Genomic DNA, 25,835 nt, shown 5'->3' with positions numbered 1-25,835 from the left:
ATACGAAAGCATAATCTCTATCCTTTGATGAAGAAAAGAACAAATTTCTTATCATCAAGAAAAAGATGAGAAAAACCTCTATGTATCTAGCAGAGTGATTAAGGTAATAACTATGCTCTCAATTACCCAGTAAAAAATGAATTTCCATAGAACCTTTATACAGTTCTGATGGAATTATCCTTGCACAAGTAACAAGGATTGAAACTCTTAACAGAAAAACGTTCTTCTGTAGAGATAACTAAAAGTTATTAATGGCCAGACATGAAGTGGCACATGTTTGGGTCAGTAAAAATATGTCTCAGTGAGATATGATATTTGACCTGTAAAGAAGTTTCCTGAAAATAATTGTACAGTTGACTTAAAAGGTCGTAGAACCATAATCCCATGGTTCATTAAGTATGTTTCATGAAATTATGGCAAAAACTCATTTATTGCAAAAACTCACCAAGAAGGCAAGATATTCCAGTTTATGTCAATGGACGAATGTATAACAATCGCACACCCTGCTGGATCGATTTCTGTGAACTGCATTGTTGACGTTGTTCAGCATACCGGTATACACTGCGATATACGATCGCATAACGCTAATAACTAGCGTTTGATGATAAACAACATTCTTTGATATACTATGTACACCATGCAACTCGTCTGCAACTTCACTGCCGCGCATGCGCAATAACATTATTGAACCCAACGGAAAAATAATTCGAAAGAAAGAACTGCAGGACAAAACGTCCAACAGGGCGTTGAGACGAACTGGTATGAGAAAGACGATAGAGAAAATTTGTTGTTCTTGCAAAGAACGAATAAGTTCCTGATTTCCAGTTACAAGGAGTGATAATATGATCACCTCCGTGTCTGTAAGTAAACCACAACCGATGTGTGATAGTTGAAACCATCACAAAGGAAACGTGAAAATGTGTTGTAAATGAAAAACAGCTAAAAAGAATTTTCGCTTTTCAAGATGTAGATGTGCAGGTGATATTCGTTAGGATACCACATAATTGAGAAAATCAAGATACGTTGTTCTATGTGATCGTCCATAACCTTATCTGCTCACATCTGTATAAGATGTAAGGAAGGTTGTGGTAGAATAAACTATATTCTTGCCAAGATAATCTTCTAGTCTAGACACCACTGAATAGTGGTAAATAATGACAAAAAGATGGAAATCTGTGTCATTAAATAATCCCGAGATTAATACAATTATCTTAAAAATAAAGCTGAAACGGACGTAAGAAAAGACGTCTCAGCAGAAGGACCGGTGACCGGACCGGTAAATACCGACCGGTGACCGGAACCATTTGTCAAGGATGGGTGGGCAAAGAAACCACGGCAAGCCGAACTTTCCCACTCCAAACACACTTGAAAATTGGTAGAATAGGACAGTGTTTAACACTTATAAGTTTATGACCTATCTACAGAATATAGCCTCTTCTTGAACCAATAACAGGCGCCTTTAAAATCCTGGATAATACAGGTCGCGAAGTCATCGATTTGCGAAGTACGGAAATATGATTGATAGTGGTACCTCCGGAATCGGAGGTGTGATGGCAGAAAAAGGTGAAAACCCTAGGGGTAACCTTAAGCGGGTCCACGCTTGCCGGTAGAATGCATGGAAGTCTTAAATTCTGACTTGATTAATCCATTTACTTCAAGACTTCTAACCGGGACGAATTCCGAAAGGAATACGACCAGTTATAGGAAGACGGCCTGTTATGGCCAGAAGTGTAATAGAAGAATAACTTTAAGATGAGGTCCCTCCAGATCCTAGGATCTAAGATCTGAGTTCAATAGGTCCTAAGCCATCTTCAAGACTGTAGCCGCTATGCGGTCAATCTGATAGGCAATCCTATGTATCAGAACTCTTGTTGATTCCAGTAGCTTGAAAATATGCACTGCCGTAGGAGCAATAGAAAAGCAGAAGTCGATACAAATGTCGTCTTGCTAATCCTGCTAGCGTCATTAATGTGTCCCAACTGTTCCGTGACACTGACTGCAAAGTCTGTAGCCGACAGGTATTTAAAAGGCGGTTAAAACAATTCATCCTTCGGGTCTCGAACATAAATTAATAGAGGTCAAATAGTAATGTTCGACCTCAATGCTAGTCTCCGAGCCCACTTCAGCCGATCTATCTGCAAGACCAGTAGTCTGCATGTAGCCGTTTGAGATAGAAGTACAAATAACAGATATAGCATGATTTGGTAACCGTCGCCAGTAGAACATCAGTATTGAAAAACACAACAAGTCATGTAGATTGTTGAATCCATAAAATATAGTATTCAATACAATCATAGCCAGGGGTATACAACTATGTAATGTAGACGATACCCGTGATACTAAAAATTGACCGATGAAAACACAGTGGAATACCGGTAATTGGTAAGTGGTGACCGAACCGGACCGGTCAATGACTGGTAACTGTAGCCCGGTGAACGGACCAGTCATAATATGACCGGTGACGTTACCAGTTAAAGACCGAAAAATGGTGGAATCCATATGGTCTGTTATCAATGTCAAGCACTGCTCGGAAAAGAAGATCATGCCAAAAAAATCCAATCCGATGGCGATGAGACATCACTTATTCTGACCGGTGATCAGTGATCGGTGATATGACCAATGAATGGTGACCGATGTCCGGTGATCGGGACCGGTATAATATAACTGCGTCAGAATGGAAATATCTGGTGCAGAAGAATGACCATCCACGAAGTCATCTGATAATGTTAACCGGAAAACAACCGTAGATTATCAGTATTAATAGGCATAAGTGTCCTTGTAGTCGTAATGGAGAAAAGAACAGCTTATCCCGAAGCCTGAATGTTAAACGAACTAGTGTTCGTATACAACTACGGCTCGGTGACTGCAACATGTGTGGATGCCATAAGAAGAACCATCACACGTGGAATGGAGACATGATATTCCTAAAGGAATAAAATGGAGAACGTCGATATGACCAGTAGGTTCATTAACGCCTACGTGAGAAGTGGCGACATCCATATAACTTCGATGCCGAAATATTGTTTGGCTACGCTGGAAATATTGTCTTCTACAATATTGTCTCCGTGAGCATTGACATGATCGCTTACGAGCGTATCAACGCCGAGAACTACTCAATGAAGGAGAGGTATGTTCGATAACTATCCAGTGGTGCTCAATGCAGTCCGCTGATGTCTACGTGAATGTTGATGACGTCCTCGTTTCCTGCGATGTCGAGATCTGGATCGGCCGAGATGTGGATCGGCTGCGATGAGACCGAGATCTTCTAGAAAAACATCTCCGTGAGTGACGACGTGATCGCTTACGAGAGCCGCGACGATGAGAACTGCTCGACGAAGAAGAGCGTGTCCGATGTCTAATCCTTGATGTAGACGATGTATTCAACGAAGAATAGGAGAATAATTCAATGAAGAAGACCGAGTTCTTCTTCTTGACCGGTGACTGGTGTTATCGGTGGCAGGCCTAACTGATGACTGTTGACCGGAGCGGTGATCAATGACCGGACCGGTGACCGGACCGGACCGTTGAAATGACCGGACCGGTGACATGACCGGACCGGTGACATGACCGGTGACATGACCGGTGATCAATGACCGGACCGGTGACATGACTGGTGACCGGACCGGTGATCAATGACCGGACCGGTGACATGACCGGACCAGTGACATGACCGGTGACCGGACCGGTGATCAATGACCGGACCGGACCGGTGACATGACCGGTGACCGGACCGGCCGGTCAGACGTCGATCAATGGTCCGTGATCAATGTCCCCGGTGATGTACCGGTCATATCATGACCAGTGTTGTCACCGGATAATGACCGTATGGCGGATGCCAAATGGTCCGGCATTGGTCGATGTCCTTGACCAATGCCATCGGGCAAAGACCGGCTGACGGGTGTCGCCATATGGTCTGATGTTGACCGACTGTCTAAGAGACTTAGCATAGTACGGTCGCGATCGTGCCCGATACCCGATGACTGATACTGCAACTATCATCCATGATCTGCGAAGTCACCGGGTATTTATCCACTCTTGTTTCTGCGACCATCATGTAGTCGAATATATGAAAAACAAGAGCAAAGCATATTCAACCATAAACTGGTCACAGACCAGATTATCATACGGCACATAAAATCATTATTTGACCATAATGAAAATTATAATAATACTGCCGTAGATCAAAAATTAAACAAAAGTTTAATTCAAAACAGATGAAAAATAAAATGACGATCAATTAGATTGTCATACGGAACGTTAAAATCATTATTGCACACAATGGCAAATGATAAACAATCTGTCAATAGAAGAACACGCTTTGCATGATCTCGTAACACATTAGAAGAACATGCTTTGCACGTTCTAGCAATGTATTAGAAGAGCACGTTTTGCACGTGGTCGTTCGCGCCTGAAAACACCCAGCATGGTAGAAATAAACCATTGTTCGATAAAAACAAGCATGGCTTACCTTTTACAAATGAAACAAAATCCATTAAATCCACACAAATTAATCCGAATGAGAAATAAAAAGATAAATAACACAATTTATCTATTCAAAACCCCAATCAACCAAGTGAAAAACAATATTTTAATTCAGAGCCGTAAAAGACACGTATACACCTGGTTGATCCGGAAAGAATATTGAGGGTTGGTTACCGATTTTTGGCTAGGATGCATTGCACTATGTTTAACCTGGCCTGTATTACGGTATTGAGGTGGCGGATTCCCAGTTAAAATTCCGGATTAGTTATTTCCCCTTGGAAAGTATAAGCATACGATAACAGGTCAGTATTTATGACATTAAAATCTCACAATGAACAACATAGTTATGCCCGGACAAGCTCATTTATGGCCATTTTTGACATTTGAACTCGAAGTGTGACCTTGGAGATATCAACGTAATTCTTTCGCGCGACACACAGTCCAATTATGGTGAACAATTGTGCCAAATGATTTTAAAATCTCACTATGAACTACATAGTTATGGCCTGGACAAGCTCATTTATGGCCATTTTTGACCATTGAACTCAAAGTGTGACCTTGACCTTGGAGATATTGACGTAATTCTTTCGCGCGACACACCGTCCAATGATGGTGAACAAGTGTGTCAATGATTTTAAAATCTCACAATGAACAACATAGTTATGGCTCGGACAAGCTTATTTATGGCCATTTTTGACCTTTGAACTCAAAGTGTGACCTTGACCTTGGAGATATCAACGTAATTCTTTTGCGCGACACACCGTCCAATGATGGTGAACACATGTGCAAATGATTTTAAAGTCCCACAATAATCGACAAAGTTATGGCTCGGGCAAGCATTTGACCTTTAAACTCAAAGTGTGACCTTAACCTTGGAGATATCAACGTAATTCTTTTGCGCGACACTCCTTCTAATGATGGTGAACAAATGTACCAAGTCATTTTAAAATCTAACAACAAATGAAATAGTTATGGTCCAGACAAACTTTCGGTTAAAAACGCACTAAGTGACCTAGTTTTTGACCCGGCATGACCCATATTCAAATATGACCTAGACATTATCTAGATACAACTCCTGACCAAGTTTGGTGAAGATCTGGTGAAATTTCGGGACAGACAGACAGACAGATCGACAAAGTGACTACTATATAGCCCCTATTACCAATGGTAATGGGGGTATAATAAATAGACTGTGTTGCGATAAAATGGTCTGACATTCAGCAACTTTTTTACTTCATATTGCATCAATAGCCAAGTAAAACTTAGATGTGATAACATTTGATATTGTCTTAAAGTCCTTTAAACAGTGATTCATTTTGCCGTGCGTCCCACGTGCCAGACGCACGCTTTTTTCTAGGGATGCATCATTCTCAAACATGTGAGTTCTCGGGACTCATTGTTTAAAAACTCCGATTTTCAACATCGTCAAAGTTGTACATGATACCGAGTACGATTCATGGATATAAGCAAAACATAATATTATATCAACACCGTTTTGAAAAGTAGAACAGAAGTCACATTACTACAGTGGGAATGTAGTACGCGTATTTTGATTGGTTGAAATATATCAATTATCCAATCAGTTACGGCGTTTTATTAAAAGTTCGTTGGACGATTAATTGGCTGTCCCGGATGGTAAACAAAGAAAATGCGACCGAAAAGGGTTTTCGAAATTGATCCTCAACAATTTAAAGTCGCTGTGTAGATATTTATCGATAACGCAGCCTCGATGTAAACCATGTGGTTTAAATATTAAGAATAAACGGCGGAAAACACAGTTTGCGTTCATCTGTTGTGAGTGCAGACAGTTATTATTTATATAGTAAAGCGATGTTATTATACTTTTCTGGATTTATTGGGCAGTGTTGTTTTTTCTAAAGTGACAATTAAAATTTGCAAGTTCTGAAATAAATAGCATCTTTTATTTTTATACGGTACATACATAATAGTGATACAGATCGTACAGTATTCCGCCTTATGTTACGTAGAATGTTAGTACATATAACAACACAGACAGCAGGATGTGAGAGGGATTTTTCTATACAGAATAAGGTCTTGACCGAATTCAGGAACAGGTTTACTGTAGGGAAACAAGACAAACTCATGAGAGTGAAGTTGTGCAATTTTTCCCGGAATGAATTTGTGAAAAAAGCTCTCCCTGTTTGGAGAAAAAACAAGGCGAGAAGGCTATACACCTTAAATACAGTACAAGTGTTGTTACACTAAATCTGTATTGAAGTTGTAAACCTTTTGACCAAAGGAGAAATTGTATCTTGTCACACTGTTTGAAAGGGCTTACTTTGACCAAAAAATTATAAACTAGTCATCCAATTTATTAAAAGTCTAGTCAGTCAAAATTGTAAAAGATGTTAAAAGTTCTCTGTTTAAGATGTTATATGTTTCACTGTTTGTTATTAAAAGTAAAACAAATAAAGATTTTACTTGCTATAAACCTATTTCTGTTTTTAGCTGTAAAATTGCATAAAAGAGCCCCTGGCTAAGGTGTATCATGTTAAGTAGATTATTTGTAACCAATTTACAAAGACACAATCTGAGACCCATTGTTTTCAGTTTGCACCCATTGTTTCAAAATATGCGAGTCCCAGGGCCTCATCGATGTAGATTTCAAAATGAATCACTGCTTTAAATATCAGATAATCAGAAACCCTGTTTGTGTCAGACACCAAGTCATGACATCATTTCTAAGTATTTTTAAATTAACCCTTTGCATGGTGGGAAATTTGTCATCTGCTAAAATGTTGTCTGCTGAATTTCTTAAATTAGCATTTTCTTTGATTTTTTTCAAAGAATACTATCAGAATAGCAAACAGTTTGGATCCTGATGAGACGCCACGTTCTGTGGCGTCTCATCTGGATCCAAACTGTTTGCAAAGGTCTTTAAAATCCGGTTCCAGCACTGGAAGAGTTAAGCATTTGCTCCTCAGGAGCATTCATAATTATTGTTGTTGGGAGTCTTGAAGCTAGCAATGGCTGGTTTATACAGGTTAAAGGTTCCTTTACCCAAATTTATTGAACCATTTCAAATGACAAAGTAATCATTTCGGTCTAAAATCATATTTCTTTCTTTGCCACCAGTTTTTATCAGATCCTACAAAAAAAATCCCTCTTACCGACCCTCATTTTTTTTGAGCCCGTAACCTGAAACAAACATGTTTTATTTTTAGGCCTAATAGGCATAAATTTGGATGTTTAAATGTGCTGACTTTGAGACTTATCAACATATGGTCAGGCAATATATACATGTACTTGGTTATTTTATTTGTATTACAGTTCTACAGATTGCTACCTACATTACAACAAAACAATCAAGTCTCTTCAAGTTGCAATTGGAAAAAAAATGGAAAAAAAGAATTTCTAGAAATTTTCAGCCATCAGTCGTTCTAAGGGCTAGAACATTATGAGAAAGAATGTCCTAAATTGTCTACACCAGTTGATTTTCAACATCAATGTTTAAATGCTAGTTGGTGCATAGTACGTGATGCAGTTTTCACAACAAACATCTTTGGTATCAGTGAACAAAGTAGTTATTTTTAGTAGACAACTTTTAATCCGTTTGGATCTCATTTATAGGTGCGACTTATACACACTCGTATCTCGTATGCAAACAATTAAGGTACATTTTCTTGCTTTCAAGGCAGATTCTACTTTTAAATTTAAAATGTTTCAGTCTAAGAAAGGCACAACTTTCCCATACAATTTAAAAAACAGCTTTTTTTTTACAAGTCACCACAATACATACTGGGACTCGTGTTTTTCATGATATCATGTAAGATTCATAATGTCAATAAGTGAGGCTCGAGGGTTTGGCGCAAAACTATTGTAACTCACATTTTTAGAATTTTACAGGAGATCAAAAAAACATCCTTGTTTCCCTAATTTTCACTTCCTGATAAAAACCAGGCTAAAACTTGTAGTAAATAACTGTATTTAAACATAACAGTTAACAATTTGTTTAAATATTGATTCATTTAAATGTATTTGATTAATATCAAGATACAATACTGTTGCGTTAAAATTTATTCCTTTTTAGCCAATATAATTTGGTGCAAAACTATTGTATCTAAAGATACATTACTTTTGCACTAAGTTTTTATCTAAAATTGATGGTTTTGACATATCCAAGAAATATTGTAACTATAAAGGAAGATTTTTAATGGACATGTCCTTTTGTTTATAACCTTAATTTTATAATGTAATTATAAAGAAGGGAAGAAATCTTTTAATGACATTAAATTAAGTATACTTCGATGGACGGTTGGTTTCATTTCAACTGTTACAGTAGAAAATGCACACCATGACTGGCCAGGTACTTACAACTGACAAGACTGGTATCTTACAAAATAACATTCCATCAAAATAAACAAATTTAAATGAGTGTATTATGATAATAATATCAATAATCATTGATACAATGCCACATAACAGTTGCAAGTGAAAATAAACACTTAAGTCTTGATATGATAGGTATCTTTAATATTTACAAAAGTAGATTTACCTTAAGTACCTTTAATATAAAATTGAAATATGTTATTTCCTTAATCTTATTTTTTTTTATTTAGCAAAGATTTGTTTAATTCCCATTGTATGCCATTATACTAAAATGCCATAGTTATAATCAAATAATGTATAAAGACAGTCATTTAATTGCAGAACTTGTGAAATAATTGGCAATTGATATGTGAATTAAAAGTCTGCATTATGCAATTAAAACATGTATTGTTATAATTACACACTATTCCTATATTTCTAATGTTTAGGTCCATAACTTCATTATAAACAAACAAAACAAAAAATCCAAAACATTAAAATGATACTTAATGCTAACATCCAAACATTACTTCATCAGTAACTTTCATACAAAATTTTCATAAAGGAGGAGAAAGAAGAATGTATGTTGGACACCAATGGAATGGCATGAGCTTTGCAAAGCATTAAATGTGCCTTTTTCACGTTTTGGTAAATTGAAAAAATAAAAAAAAGTTGTTTCAGATTTGCAAATTTTCGTTATAGTTATGATATTTGGTGAGGAAACAGTAAAATTCGGAACAATTACGATGCTCTAAATTATCCATTATGCATCTTTTGACAATTTAAAAACCTGAAATTATAAAGTGTTGCAACAGAAAACAAATGAATAATTTGGAGAGTTCTGTTGTTGTTTTTATATTTTGTTAATCTACGAGGATTGCTTACGGTATATAAAATATCAAATACATCAATCATTGTATAAGCACAGATGGCCGAGTGGTCTTAGCGGTAGACGTTTACTCCAGGACTCCAGGGGTCAGTGATTCCAGCTCAGCTGAGGGTTACTGTTTTTTTTCTTCTTTTTTTATTTCATTCTTGTTTTACTGGAGCTTTGTTGATCCAATGTTTACAATTATCAATATAAAGCATTTAATGACAATCTTCAATACATGCCAAAATCTGTGAAAAGGCCCCTTATGAGGTCTCTGTCTTTTTCCCATTTCAATTTGATTCAACAGAATCCTCCTTTGAATTTCTTGGTCGTTGCATCAGATTTAACTCATGAAACCATATCGGTACTGATAAAACACCAATACCCGTGTACATTTAACTTAATTGTACTAAATGTTATTTATCATAGTCAGCAATACCATACATTGACTGATGTACCCGACCGTGTAAACTCAAACATCCTTAATGTTATTCATCATAGTCAGAAATATCATACCTTGACTAATGTACCCTTGTAAATTCAATCATCAAAATGTTATTTATCATAGTCAAATATGCCATACCTTGAATAATGTATCCGTTTAAATTCAAACATCCTGAGTGTTATTTTTCATAGTCAGATATACAACACCTTGACTTAATATGTACCTGTGTAAATTCAAACATCCTTAATGTTATTTACCATAGTCTGAAATATCATACCTTGACTGATGTACCCGTGTAAATTCAAACATCCTAAATGCTATTTATCATAGTCAGGAATACCATACCTTGACTAATGTACCCATGTGATTAAAATATCCTAAATGTTAGTTACCATACTCAGAAATACCGTAACTTGACTAATGTACCAGTGTAAATTCAAACATCCGAAATGTTTTTATTTATAGTCAGATATTCCATACCTTGACTCAGATGTACCCGTGTAAACTCAAACATCCCAAATGTTATTTATCATAGTCAGATATACCATACCTTGACAAATAAACCCGTGTTAATTGAAACATTCTAAATGTTATCTACCACTGTAAGGAATGCCATGATACCTTTACTAATGTACCCGTGTAAATTCTTACATTCTAAATGTTATTTATCATAGTCAGATATACCATACCTTGACTAATGTACCCGTTTAAATTCAAACATCCTTAATGTTATTTATCAAAGTCAGGAATACCATACCTTGACTAATTTACAAGTGTAAATTCAAACATCCTAAATGTTATGTACCATAATCAGAAATACCATACCTTGACTTATGTACCGGTGTAAATGTAAACATCCTAAATGTTATTTATCATAGTCAGATATACCATGCCTTGCTTTATAAACCTGTGTAAATGCAAACATCCTAAATGCTATTTACCACAGCCAGAAATACCATACCTTAAATAATGTACCATACCTTGACTGATGTTCCTGTGTAAAATTATCCTAAATGCTATTTATCATTGTCAGGAGTACCACACCTTGACTAATGTACCTGTGTAAGTTCAAACATCCTTAATGTTATTTACTATTATAGTCTGGAATACCACACCTTGACTGATGTACCCGTGTAAATTCAAACATCCTAAATGCTATTTATCATAGTCAGGAGTACCATACCTTAACAAATGTACCGGTGTTAAAATTCAAGCATCCTTAATGTAATTTATCATAGTCAGGAAAACCATACTTTGACAAATGTACCGGTGTAAATTCAAACATCCTAAATGTTATTTATCATAGTCAGCAATACCATACGTTGACTAATGTACCCGTGTAAATTCAAAAATCCTAAATGTAATTTATCATAGCCAGCAATACTATACGTTTACTCATGTACCCATGTAAATTTAAACATCTTAAATGTTACTTATCATAGTCAGAAATACCATACATTGACCAATGTACCCTTGTAAATTCAAACATCCTGTATGTTATTTATAATAGTCAGATATACCATACCTTGGCTAATATGTCCTGTGTAAATTCAAATATCCTTAATGTTATATCATAGTCAGATATACTATACCTTGACGAATGTACCCGTTTACATTCAAACATCCTAAATGTTATTTATCATAGTCAGGAATACCATACCTTGACTAATATACCCGTGTAAATTCAAACATCCTTAATGTTATTTATAGGGATGCAAGAAGTAAACCGGCTAACCGGTTAACCTTCTGAAACGACCAGTTAATCGTTTACATTTTCGGAAAAGGTTAACCTAGAAAAAAATATTTGATTATGTTGCTTTTTTCATGGAATAATTCGTACTTGTTTACTTTTTTCGTGTGGCATACTGCCAACTTGCGCTGGCGACTTGTAAGAACAACAGGCCGCACCATTGCCGGTAATAAATAACATGTCAACAAAGTAATAAAGCAATTAATCAATACCTTTGTGATAACAAATAGGGGGTACGTTTTGATAACTGATACTATTAGTCTTTTGACTCGCTAAAATTTAACTAGCGAACTGCGGTGAGTGGGATCTACCGGTATTAGCGAAGACGTAATTGCCACGTTTATTGAACTCGCAATAAAAAACAGTTGAGACTTTGGACGGCTTATTTTGATGTTTTGTTAACCAATATCCAACACTGATTGCTCGCGAAAATACCGTGTTTATAAGTAACAATTTTATGAAGAATTGCATTCGTAGTTACAATCTTTACGAGTTAAAAATTAATATCATTGTGATAATGTACGTCCAACAATACGACCATTACTGTCCGATGCAAGTTTTATTTTAGAAAGCAAATTATGAACTAATTAAATTATTAAACATCAAATAGAAATATTTTAAAAATAAACCCATTAAATTTTGTATTCGTGTAATTGCGTAAAATTTGTGCGCTATGGTACGTTTACTAACATACGTAACTATCAGTATTCAAGATCATTATACTTAGTTACATCGCTATTTAATAAATGTACTGATTATATTAAATATTCAACATACATTTCGTTCAAAATTAATTTAATTTGCTTTTGTGTCCTTTATTTTATGCACATTTTTTATTGTAAAATGAAAATCAAACGATACAGCTTCGTCTACAAACGCTAAAATGCAAACAACAAAATACATTGTATGCAATTATCGAATAAGAAGAGTTGCGGATTCGTTGAACACACATAGCCCACTTTACGTCGCATTGAAAGGAAAAAAACATTTCTATATTAAGGCAATTTGAGTTTTAAATATTATAACAGAACGAACAAAGGAATACGCCATTTTTGTGAACGAAACGACGCAAACGTAATATAAGCGGCCCAACCAAAAATAAGTTAATAAAACATAAAAATGAACATTGTGTAGTTCTTTAATTTTTTACTCCTATGCATTTACACAGGAAAAATAAAAAAATATATAGCATACATTTACAAAATTATGAAAATAATTTGTATAGTACATTTTATTATCAAACTGGCATGTTATCAACACAAGCGATTTCAAATTTGAAATAACTTTTGTTTCTACGGAGTGGTTCGAGCTGTATGACATTTTTTACGTACTAAAAATTATTTAAACTACATAAGGCGTTTCGGTAACCGGTTAATGACCGGTTACTGAAAAAGATTAACCAGTTAATTATATTTGTAACCTCTCGTATCCCTAGTTATTTATACCACAATCAGAAATTCCATACCTTGACTAATGTACCGGTGTAAATTCAAACATCTTAAATGTTATTTATCATACTCAGATGTACCCGTGTAAATTCAAACATCCTTAATGCTATTTACTACAGTCAGAAATACTCTACCTTCAATAATGTTCCTGTGTAATTTCAAACATCCTAAATATTATTTACCATAGTCCGGAATACCATACCTTGACTAGTGTACACGTGCAAATTCAAACATCCTAAATGTTATTTATCATTGTCAGAAATACTATACCTTGACTAATGTACCTGTGTTAATTCAAACATCCTAAATGTTATTAATCATATGGTCAGAAATACCATACCTTGACTAAAGTACCCGTGTAAATTCAAACATCCTAAATGCTATTTATCATAGTCAGGAGTACCATACCGTGACTTATGTAAATTCAAACATCCTTAATGTTATTTATCATAGTAAGAAATACCATACCTTGACTTATGTACCTGTGTAAATTTAAACATTCTTAATGTTATTTACCACAGTCAGATTTACCATACCTTGAATAATGTACTCGTGTAAATTCAAACATTCTTAATGTTTTCTACCACAGTCAGGAATACCATTCCTCGACTAATGTACCCGTGTAAATTCAAACATCCTAATAATGTAATTTATTATAGTCAGAAATACCATACCTAGCCTTATGTACCTGTATACATTAAAACATCAAAATGTTATTTATCATAGTCAGAAATGCCATACTTAAACTTATGTACCTGTGTAAATTCAAACATCGGTAATGTTATTTACACTGAAAATATATTGGAAATGCAGTAAAACTTGGTTCATTACTATTGTAACTCAAGTTACAATAGTTTTGCACAAAATATATTTATATGAAAATACATGCAAATTAATTTGCAAAACTATTGTATCTTGAGTAACAATAGTGTTGCAATAAAAAGGAAAATATATAACTACTGAGTATATATGTGCAACACTATTGTATCTATAGATACCATAGTATTGCAATATGACTTTTTGTTTGGATTCAAATATGTTATTGCAACACTAATGTATCTTGAAATACAATAGTGTTGCACTACATTCTTTACATATTTTAGATACAACATTTTTGCAGGATCACTATAAAATTGTACATGTTAATTATATAACTGTGATATTTTTTTTATGGATGCAGGATATGAAAATATGTACAATTTTAGTGGAAAGTGGTTTTGAGAAAAAATCATAGTTACAATAGTTTTGCGCCAAACCCTCGGGCTGCTCCTACCTGTATCTGGTGACTTGTAGCCTCTCTTGGGTCTGTCATCAGGTTTCCTGAAACAGATTCACATCTCCCATTGCATTTTCAGCATCTTTTACTTCAGTTAAATCAGTGCCCGAGATAAAAAAAATTCACCAATTGCTTTTGAAAAATAGGGAGATTTCAGTCTTAAAATACGGTGAAATAATAAGTTACAAAAATTCATACCTCAAAATAATTGCTGCTTTACTACTGTTGAAGCGGCACACTTATATTTATTCAGTAAAACTGTTAACTGTCTTGATTAACTTAAATTAACTGATGTTTACTGACATCATGAAAATGTCAATAACATAAACTTAAAAAAACTGACGTTAACTGACATCTTTAATGTAAAAATTGTTAACTCAATCATGGCAACCTTAGGCAGCATGAACATATCAATTTTTTTCTGTCCCATCAACATCAAGAATTTCTTACCAGGGATATGACTTTTTCCACTTTTGACAGATTTTTTCTGTTATGTTTTAAAATGTTAACTCGCTACTTTCAACTGCTGTATACAGGTTCTAACAAAATTGTTAACACTAATGATTCGACACATATTGGCTTTTGCCTTCTTGGTTGACAAAAGTTTGTGATCGACTCAAAACTAGGGGAAACAATTGTGGAAGTCTTTTCACTTCACTTAGAAATTTTTATTACGCATTGTGATAGAAACTGAAAATACATTCGCTTTACAAATAAATGCATGTCATAAATAATTTAGTCAAAAGCTTTATTTGCAATGAAATTTAGTCTGCATAGTGTTTGAAAAGCCGAATAACTGAACATGAATAAATGTATCTTGACTTATTTCGCTGTGTAGTTACCATATACCAACTTCATGTAAATTTCCTAAAAACAGTGTCTTGTTGGATTATTACTAGTTATCAATGTGCAAGGTAATGATATTTTTAAGTACACTTATATCTGGATAGTTTAGTAGAATTTAAATGTTGAACAAGATAGGCGTGTCACAGAATTGGTCTACAAATTTGATAGTGACAATGATTTTACTTTCCCCATTTTCTTGTACAGAGGGGGTATTCACGTGCAAGTCAAGATGGTGACGTCCATGCAGAGACAGTTATTTTTCACTGTTTTATACCCTTTATTTCTTTTGTTTAATGTTTAAATGGCGCTCACTTTCCAGCCATATCAGTAAGCATGTAATTAGTGTGTATTTCGTATTGAAATTCACTTTATATCTTGACTTAACTCCCGCAAATGTTCTTAGTGGAGCTTTAATAAGGTCATCGCGCCAAGATATTTCGCAGCGAGTAAAGTCGAGATAAAAAGCAAAAATCGACACGAAATAAACACTAGTAACTTTCTTGCTGATATGGCTGGAAAGTGAGCGACATTTAAACGATTAATACAAGTAATAAAGGGTATAAAACGGCTAAAAATACCTGCCTCTGCATGAACGTCACCATCTTGACATGATTACCCCTCTGTTGTAATTTTGACAAGATTTTTAAAGTAAACATAAACAAATAGGCACATTTTCGTACCATGTATTAACATAACAAATGTTGAAATCATTTTGGCAAAAGGAGACAATCCTACATGGATTTAAAATGGAAGGCCTGCATTCTTCCATTCTGATCTTTCTTTAAAGACCATTTTTTAGACCACTTTTGCTTCCCTGAGTGGTCTCTTAAACAAGATTGACTATAAAATGACTTAGCTCCAATTTTTTACATTTAAAAATGTTCATCTTAGCCTAAGTGCAGACTTCCAGAAACTTTATTGTACGTACAGACATGTGCGACAAACATTTTAGGGCGTATCAGAATTCTTAACTCATCGGCCCGTAAAGTCTGATTTTCAGGTTTCCCATGTGTTTTCATAAGTTTATTAGGTCCTTCCAGAGGCCATCATGAAGGCCAGGAGTGTGTCCCAGCACTCTACCTAATGAACTTACAAAACTCACAAAAGTTGACAGGAATTTTTGAAAAATTACTGCAATTTGGTGTGATCTTATGCTGTGAGGGAAAAAAGGAGTGCCCCCAGGGAACCCACCTGTCCGGAATGGGGACCACCTACCATGAAATTCAAAGTATTTATAGAACAAATGCACTTTTCCCAAAGAGAAATGAGATTGTACTCACTGATTTAAGGTCACAGTGACCTTGATTGGTCCAAAATCATCTTGGCCAAAAACAGGATTATCTACTTTTGTTTGATGCAGATTTTTCTTCCTGAAGTCAACAAATAACTTTATTGGTGGTTTCCTGAATATTCGTAACTTGTCACTAGTTGTGTCAAGCCAGGTATAGTACATTTTTGACCTTCATTTGACCGAGCTTAATTGGCCCCTTTTTACAGAAAACAAAACAACAACTGGGGATAAATTATAAACTAAGACCCACAGAGTGTAGCGGCAATGTTTTTTTCCAGATAAGTTTGTTTTCATTGTTGTTCTTTTAAGTAAATTGTATCCATTATGGGGAAATATTTAAATACCTCAAAGACAAAATATCACAAACAGTACGCAGACGACAATTTTTCAAAAGCCCACTAGCAATTTGTATAAATACGAGGATAAGTGTTCACCTCGTAAATTTGTTTAGTCATGGTAGAAAGGCAGATAATTGTCTTTTTACTCCAGAATCTGGTACAATGACATGCAGGATCTGTCTAGTACAGGGTGGGATTGATCTAGTCATGTAAACTTAAACAAGAGATGTTTTCAGGCCTTTTCTGCCGTATGCCACGGGTCTGAATATCGGCCCCATTCCCAATGCAAATCTGTTTGTTTTTTTCCCAATCGAATTTTTTTTTTTTTTAAACCTTTGAATATTTAAGTTAACCTGATCCAGTGCAGAAAATAGAAAAATATTGCATAATTAAATTATCTGTTGCCTTGAATTTGTTTTAAAAACTTTAAAATATTTTAAATTGATTATTTAAGACTTTCCTTATTTCCCCCAAAAATCCAGCGTTTAGCGCGATTTTTCCCCCTTAAAAAAGGCCAGGCCCTTTCCCCAAAATCAGATAAAAAAACTGCACTAATCACACATGTTCATAATATTTTGTAAAATTTTAATAATATGTTATCAAAATAGCTGTTATTTACCAGTTAACGGCTTCTTTGAAATATAAGAAACACTATTTACATGCGATTATTTTTCCCATTTGAGCCAGTTTTGCGATTAATTTTTTCCCAAAATGAGGTTTTTCTCGACGCAGAATTCCCAAAATTCCAGTGTGGTGTTTATCCCAAAAGAGAGCGGAAAAGGCCTGTTGTTTGTCAGAAACACAATGTCCCCTACTGCGCCGCTTTGAAATCATATATTTGACCTCTGACTTTGAAGGATGACCTTGATCTTGACCTTTCACCACTCAAAATTTGCAGCTCCATGAAATACACATGCATGTCAAATATCAAGTTGCTATCTTCAATATTGCAAAGTTATGACCAAGGTTTAAGTTTTGGGACAGAATGACAGACAGACAGACAGACAGACACATACAATGACACAAAGGCCAATTCAATCCGGGGCATAAAAATAAGACTACATTCATTATGGGCAAGGATCATATTTAACAGCAAAATCAATAGGTCTGGATTTAAATGGGGAAAAAGTATTTAAAAAATTACATCCGAAATCATGAATTTTTTTGTTATAATATATTTTGCCATTCATGAAGGTGGTCCTCACATTAACAATGCTAACTATCAATAGACACACAATTACAACGATAATCGATCGATATGTACATCACAGGGCTTAAGTCTCATAAAATTGTTTTGCGATTTTTACAGTTTGCAAAGTTTTCGACCACCCTCATTAATTTCCGAAGCGTCTTTAATCCGCTGTTCACAAGTTTTTGATTCTTGGTCTGACATGCAATAAACCGGTCCTGACCTGTTTAGAAACTGCAGCAATTGGTTTATCATACCTAATCGAGATAAGAATGTAATTAGGGTGTGTTAGAATGTGCACTGTGTATGTAACTCGCAATCAATTTCATGACATGGGAATTTTAGCAAACAGAATTGGACAGACGGTTTGGGATTTTCAATCGGTCTTTCATGGCCTAAATCGGTCCAACACCGACAAAACCGAAAAAATACTATCCCTGATTATGGGGGATATCTTACCACTTAAACTTAAAAAATGAAAAAACAATTGTTTCAGGTAATTAAAATTTGTTTTATAATTTTAAAGCAAATGTATAGCGCATTTAATCTTTTCTTTTCTTAGCATAAAGAAGCCCAAGCCTGGACAGAACAAGAGCACCGCCTTGCGGGTGCAGACCGCTCATCTATTTTTCTTTTTAAAGGTGAAGGGACCTATCTCAATTTCAATCACAAAGGATGAATCTTTTTATTTATTTTTTTACCTTTGACCTTGAAGGATGACCTTGACCTTGAACTTCCACCACTCAAAATGTGCAGCTTCATGAGAACACCGCTTTGAAATTCTTTTAATTATTTTTTTTACCTTGAAGGATGACCTTGACCTTGAACTTCCACCACTCAAAATGTGCAGCTTCATGATAAGGCCCCTTTGATTTTTAAAATTTTGTTTGACCTTTGACCTTGAAGGATGACCTTGACCTTGAAGGATGACCTTGACCTTGAACCTATACCACTAAAAATGTGCAGCTTCATGATAACGCCGCTTTGATTTTTTTTTCGACCTTTGACCTTGAAGGATGACCTTGAAGAATGACCTTGACCTTGAACTTCCACCACTCAAAATGTTCAGCTTCATGATTATGCCGCTTTGAAATTTTTTATTTGTTTTTTTACCTTTGACCTTAAAGGATGACCTTGAACTTCCACCACTAAAAATGTGCAGCTTCATGAGAACACCACTTTGAATTGATTTATCCTTGAAGGATGACCTTGACCTTGAACTTCCACCACTCAAAAAGTGCAGCTTCATGTGATACACATGCATGCCAAATATCAAGTTGCTATCATCAATATTAAAAAAGTTATGGCCAATGTTAAAGTTTTTGGACGGACAGACGCCATATATTTTACATTTGACCTTGAAGGATGACCTTCACCTTCACCTTTCACCACTCAAAATGTTTAGCTCCAGGAGATACACATGCATGCCAAATATAAAGTTGCTCTCTTCAATATTGAAAAAGTTAGGGCCAATGTTAAAGTTTTCGGACGGACAGACACCATAAATTTGACCTTTGACCTTGAAGGATGACCTTGACCTTTCACCACTCAAAATGTGCAGCTCCATGAGATACACATGCATGCCAAATATCAAGTTGCCATCTTAAAAAGTGAAAAAATTATGGCCAATGTTAAAGTTTTTTTCGGACTGACAGACAGACTGACTGACATACTGACGGACAATTCAACTGCTATATGCCACCCTACCGGGGGCATAAAAATTATTTTTTGGGGGTGGGGGTGGGGGGTATAGTGTGGGGGTGTGGTGGTGATTTATTAGATGATCTTTAATTAAAAAAAAAATAATGGGGGGATTGAGGGGTGATTCTGGGGGGGATGGGGCTTTGGGGATGGTTTGGACGGAGTCAATTGTGGTATGTCATGCGAAAAGTTTAAACATAAAACTATTCACAACTCATGCATGTAAAATACGACATGTCTGTATATTGTATTTTGGGCCGGTGGCCTTTATTTACAAAATAAATTGTCTTGTCTTGTCTTGTCAGGTAAGAGTTGTTTTGTCAAAGTATCAAATCTAATCATAAATAAAGAAGTTATGGCAATTTTAGCAAAATTTAATAATTTGACCTTAAGAGTCAAGGTCATTCAAAGGTCAAGGTAAAATTCAACTTGCCAGGTACAGTACCCTCATGATAGCATGAAAGTATTTAAAGTTTAAAAGCAATAGCCTTGATACTTTACAAGTAAAGTGAATCTAAACACAAAATTTAACCATTTATTCAAAGTTACTAAGTCAAAAAAGGGCCATAATTCCCTAAAAATGACAACCAGAGTTATGCAACTTGTCCTTTACTGTCCCCTTATGATAGTTTGCGAGTGTTCCAAGTATGAAAGCAATATCTATGATACTTTAGGAGTAAAGTGGACCAAAACACAAAACTTAACCAAATTTTCAAGTATAAAGGGCCCATAATTCCGTCAAAATGCCAGTCAGAGTTACATAAATTTGCCTGCACAGTCCCCTTACGATAGTTTGTAAGTGTTGCAAGTATGAAAGCAATGGCTTTGATACTTTAGGAAAAAAGTGGACCTAACCACAAAACTTAACCAAATTTTCAATTTTCTAAGTATAAAAAGGACACATAATTCTGTCAAAATGCCAGTCAGAGTTACATAACTTTGCCAGCACAGTCCCCTTATGATAGTTAGTAAGTGTTGCAAGTATGAAAGCAATAGCTTTAATACTTAAGGAACAAAATGGACCAAAACACAAAACTTAACCAAAATTTTCAATTTTCTAAGTATAAAAAAGCACATCATTCTGTCAAAATGCAAGCCAGAATTATCTAACTTTGCCTGCCCAGTCCCCTCATGATAGTAAGTAAATGTACTAAGTTTGAATGCAATAGCATTGATACTTATTGAGAAAAGTGTACCTAAACGCAAACTTAACCGTACGCCGATGCCAAGGTGATGACAATAGCTCTTTTTTTTTCAAAAAATAGATGAGCTAAAAAAGAACCTGAGCACATTGAGGACTACATTCTCCTTTTAAAAAGATACCATACCGTGATTTTCAGGCTGAGGAAATGAAGGTTGACAAAATATTGTTCTACTACAAACATTATGATTTAAATATAAATGATGATAAAACAATATTTCTCTATTTTTAATGTTATACTTTTTCTCTCATCTTTTCAAATTCATGAATTATTTTGGTCTGACAGAATAAACTAAGGACATACAGAAAGTCTGACCAGTCAGACCTGAAGACTGACAATCCTGTATAGATAGTAAATGCTTCCCTGATGTGCGGACTCAGGGGTTTTTCTGCACTGTCTGCGCCTCCGGACAACGGAGGCATTCCCAAAGCAAACGGACCCGTTCCCAATCGAATTTTGATTACATATTTCCCAATTCCAAAAAAAATTCTTTCAAAATCGTTAAAAGTAAACATAATTTATATCGAAAGAGTGACTTCCCTTCATCCGCGACGTAATTAAGCCTTTAGCGACTCAGATTTTAGCAGGTGTATTTGCCGGATGCATCTGCCAATATTGACAGCGATAAGGTTCGAACTGTTCCGCATTATAACAAGTATATAGAGCCGCACAATACACATTCTAGTCCAAATCTGTAGACGCTTATTTTCAAGCATGGCTTCCCATAACGATAAGTACTACAGCAGTGTTGCATTGGAAAAGGGATCGACATACGGCGGTGTAGATTTGTTGGATTTGATGGTGCTAATGTAATGAGCTGTGAAGTATCAGGTAGAATGATATAGTCGTTAAATAAATTAATAATGTAGCAGTAAAATAAATGTTTTGTTAAATGTAACTGGCTTGCCTATTGTGGCTATGAGTGGAAGAATCCAATTGGAAATAATAAAATTTTATTTGTATGTGTTGCTAATTTCTGTCTAATGTTATTGTAAGAAAGCAAAGAAAAATCATGCTGTGACTTGTGTGACTTACCTGTTACCAGTGTTTGTTTTTGAAGACAAAATAACAAATAAAACATGTTTGTTTTTTTGTAAAACAACTTACTTATTTAAGCATGATAAAATTCCCAAATTGACCGTTTCATCGACTCGAAAATTCCCAAAATGGACAATTTTGTCGATAAAAATTCCCAATTTGGACAGACTCCTTTTCCCAAAATAGGCAGAAAAACCCCTGGGACTGCACAGGCTAATCAGGGACGAAACTTACACACATGTATTAAGCAGTTTTCCCAGAACACGGCTAAAATCTATAAATACCCTCTACGGTCTTCTGAGAGCTTCACAACAATTTCGGAGCCTTCCACCTTTTTACGGTCCATCTCTTTAACTGCCCTTTCAGCGTCCGGTAAACATAGAAACTTCACAAACCTACAATAATGGATGAAAATCTGCAGGAGGAAGACAGAAAAGTTTATTACAATAACAATAAATCAATTTTATGGCTTCCATGAAAATAATTATGTCTTTTATGTTTACAACTAAAAGATTATGTAATTATTATTAGAAAATCTTAAATAAAATGTATCTTACACCAAAAGAGTTAAGCTTTTGCAAATAGTATTTTTTATTGTCATATCTGCAGCAAGAAATGAAGACGTTTGTAGCATACTGTTGTAATGACTATGAGCTTTTTATGTTTAAGTCTAATTAACTAATCTGTTCTGTTCTGTAATGCAAATTCATGAAGTCAAAGTATTGATTCAGTCAACACATACGCAAACTTGTTGTATGGTCCCTTCACTTTGCTCGATTCTTTCACAATTATCCCGGCAATCTCACCGAATGGTGTGAACAGTTTTCCAATATTTCTCTGAAAGAAGTATTTAGAATGCTAACATACCTAATTTAAATGCAATTGCGGTCTGCAAAATAAGTGATAGCTTTAAACTAGCTTTAAAAAAAATGGTAACAGTCCGTGCAACTACCGTAGGTTTCCATGTATAGCGCGCTCCCGTGTATAGCGCGCAGGCTGTTTTTTAAATGCAAAAATGGAGATAAAAATATTTAAAGACAATTAAACCACCAAATTGGACCGAAAATGGCCGCCATTTTACTTTTGCACAATCCAATAATCCGGGGCATTGGAAAGCTTAATTAAGCGTTCAAAATAAGAAGCGTCATTATGATTAGGAGCATGGGTTGCATAGCACTATACTTTTCTGACAATTGTGCAAGTTTCTAGCAAAAGATTAACAGTTCACGTGCATTTCGTGAAAAACGTGAGAAAATAAGAATTAGTGTACATAGTGTGATTTTTCCTCGGGGAAAGCATGGGCATTACCGGTAAGTTTGAGTGTCGCATGGGAGACAGAGATACAGTTGTTGAGGTACACCACTGTTGAACGTTCAATATTTATACACACAAAATGCAATTGCATATCTTCCTGTTCTCAAGTGTCAATTAGTGTCTCAAATGTCAATTAGGGTCTTAAAGGGATTTTTCCACCTTTTGGTAAATTGACAAAATTGAAAAAAGTTGTTTCAGATTCGCAAATTTTCGTTTTAGTTATGATATTTGTGAGGAAACAGTAATACTGAACATTTACCATGGTCTAATATAGCCATTATATGCATCTTTTGACGATTTAAAAACTAAAAATTATAAAGCGTTGCAACGCGAAACGATTAAATAATTTGGAGAGCTCTGTTTTTGTCGTTAAATTTTGTGAAACTACGAAGATTGCTTATATAAGGTATAAAATACGTCAAGTATGTGTACTTGGCGGAATAGCTCAGTAGGCTAAAGCGTTTTTACTTCAGGACTCTGGCAGGACTCCAGGGGTCACTGGTTCGAAACCTGCTCCGGGCAATGTTCTTTTCCTTTTTTTAATTTTATTCTTGATTTTTTACTGGAGCTTTTACGATCCAATGTTTACAATTATCAATATAAAGCATTTAATGAATAAGTTAAAAAATGCCAAAATCTGTGAAAAGGCCCCTTTAACAAGTCGTGGCACATATTACTCAATATCATCTGCCAATTACGAAGTGCAAAATGACCCCCTTTCAGACCTACCGGTACCCGTAAAAAAGACCTCGTTCGCACCTACCCTTGCCTGCTCTCCGGACTGTCGACAACAATCCCCATCGGAATTCATCAGTAAAGAAATGTAAAAACACAAACAAAGAAATTTCCGCAAGTTTATTCAAACTAATTTATTTTCGACCAAAACTTCTTCTACCGCATTCATATCTACCAGTAGCGACTTCTTGTTGTTTCGACAATACTATACTTAAATTAAACCGTGCGTGTTTTTCACGTTTTCCTTTGATTAAAATACGCCGCTGTTATTAAGCATAGTTTGTAAATAAATCAAATTAAATTATTATCACCTTTTCATTTCAATCGAAAATCGGCAGAAAGTTGTAACATCAACGACATAGAACTAATTATTTAATTATCACACTTTAATTTAGATCGATAGATAGCTTGGACATAATTAATCTATTGTCACGCTTATTTTCATTTTTAATCTTATAATACAACATTTGCGACCGGCCGCTATTTTGTTTGCAGATGACAATTTTAACTGTGTATTCATAGCTCCACCCATTTTTACGTTTCATTCGACAACGTCATTTCATGTGTAAGCGAGCTCAGTTTTGATTGGCTAGCTACCATGTGCACTTCAATAACAATAAGGTCAAGCAATGTCTCGATACAGGTGCAGACCGGTTTTCGTTCACTGGTCAAATTGCGAATACTTTCATTGAAACAAAGAGAAAAATATAGAAAACCAGTTTCGGGTTAAAATGGCGGCTGTTTTCAATGAAATTTTACGAGATTTTAGCATTTTCACAAATCGGATTTTTCGTGAGCCAAATTCTCAATATTTTCGCAAATGGCTCAAGTGGGGAACGACAGCGCGAGCCCTGATTATAGGGTGGTAGTTTTCTGGAAAAAAACATGGCGGCCATTTTTATTATTTACGATTACACAACATATTTTTTTACCAATTTAGCAGCCAGCATAGCGTTGTATCAATGTATAGCGCGCAACAGCTTTTTAATTTGAATTTTGGAGGTAAAACACTGCGCGCTATATGTGGAAACCTACGGGACTAGCTTTTTAAACAAGATCTGTAAGAGGACAGCGCGCTCGACTATTCGAGTGCTTGACAGTATAACGTAAGCCATCATGGGGAAATTAGTTCATATTCAATAATTTATAGGACGATCTTTCAAAAATAAAAAAAGGAAAAAAAAATTTTTTTAGGGGGGTAGGAGGGTGAGAGGGGGGTATAATGTGGGGTGTGGTAATTTATAAGATGACGTTTAAAAAAAAATAAAATTGGGGGGTGGGGGGTGGGTGGGTGGTTAGGGGGTGTGGGGTGGAGGGGGTATAATGTGGGGTGTGGTAATTTATAAGATGTTTAAAAAAAATATTTTTGTTTGGGGGGGGGGTGTGGGGGGGGGGGGGGGTGAGAGGGGGGTATAATGTGGGGTGTGGTAATTTATTAGATGTTCAAAAAAAAATAAGGGGGTGGGGTGGGGACATAGGGGGGGGGGGTAGGAGGGTGAGAGGGGGGTATAATGTGGGGGTGTGGTAATTTATAAGATGATGTTTAAAAAAAAATGGGGGGGGGGGTTGGGGGGGGAGGG

The 25,835-nt window shown here is 35.5% G+C and overlaps 1 protein-coding gene across 3 annotated transcripts in view; it reads right to left on the bottom strand.

Moving 5' to 3' along the window:
* Window positions 1–25,835, bottom strand: part of LOC127866387 (serine/threonine-protein kinase 31-like) — a 103,940-nt gene that overhangs the window by 72,801 nt on the left and 5,304 nt on the right. For 2 of the 3 annotated variants that reach the window (XM_052406878.1, XM_052406876.1), the window contains exons 2-5: window positions 22,949–23,043; window positions 22,491–22,601; window positions 16,728–16,817; window positions 14,599–14,645 (exon numbers count right to left, since the gene is read on the bottom strand). In XM_052406878.1, the coding sequence (XP_052262838.1) occupies window positions 14,599–14,645; window positions 16,728–16,817; window positions 22,491–22,601; window positions 22,949–23,043 (343 nt within the window). The remainder of the gene's footprint in view (window positions 1–14,598; window positions 14,646–16,727; window positions 16,818–22,490; window positions 22,602–22,948; window positions 23,044–25,835) is intronic. The other variant, XM_052406877.1, reaches the window with a different exon arrangement.

The sequence above is a fragment of the Dreissena polymorpha genome, chromosome 2, assembly GCF_020536995.1.
Source record: "Dreissena polymorpha isolate Duluth1 chromosome 2, UMN_Dpol_1.0, whole genome shotgun sequence".
NCBI classification, from domain to species: Eukaryota; Metazoa; Mollusca; class Bivalvia; order Myida; family Dreissenidae; genus Dreissena; species Dreissena polymorpha.
The sequence above is the reverse complement of the archived record's forward strand: the minus strand, read 5'-3'. Positions and strand labels throughout refer to the sequence as shown.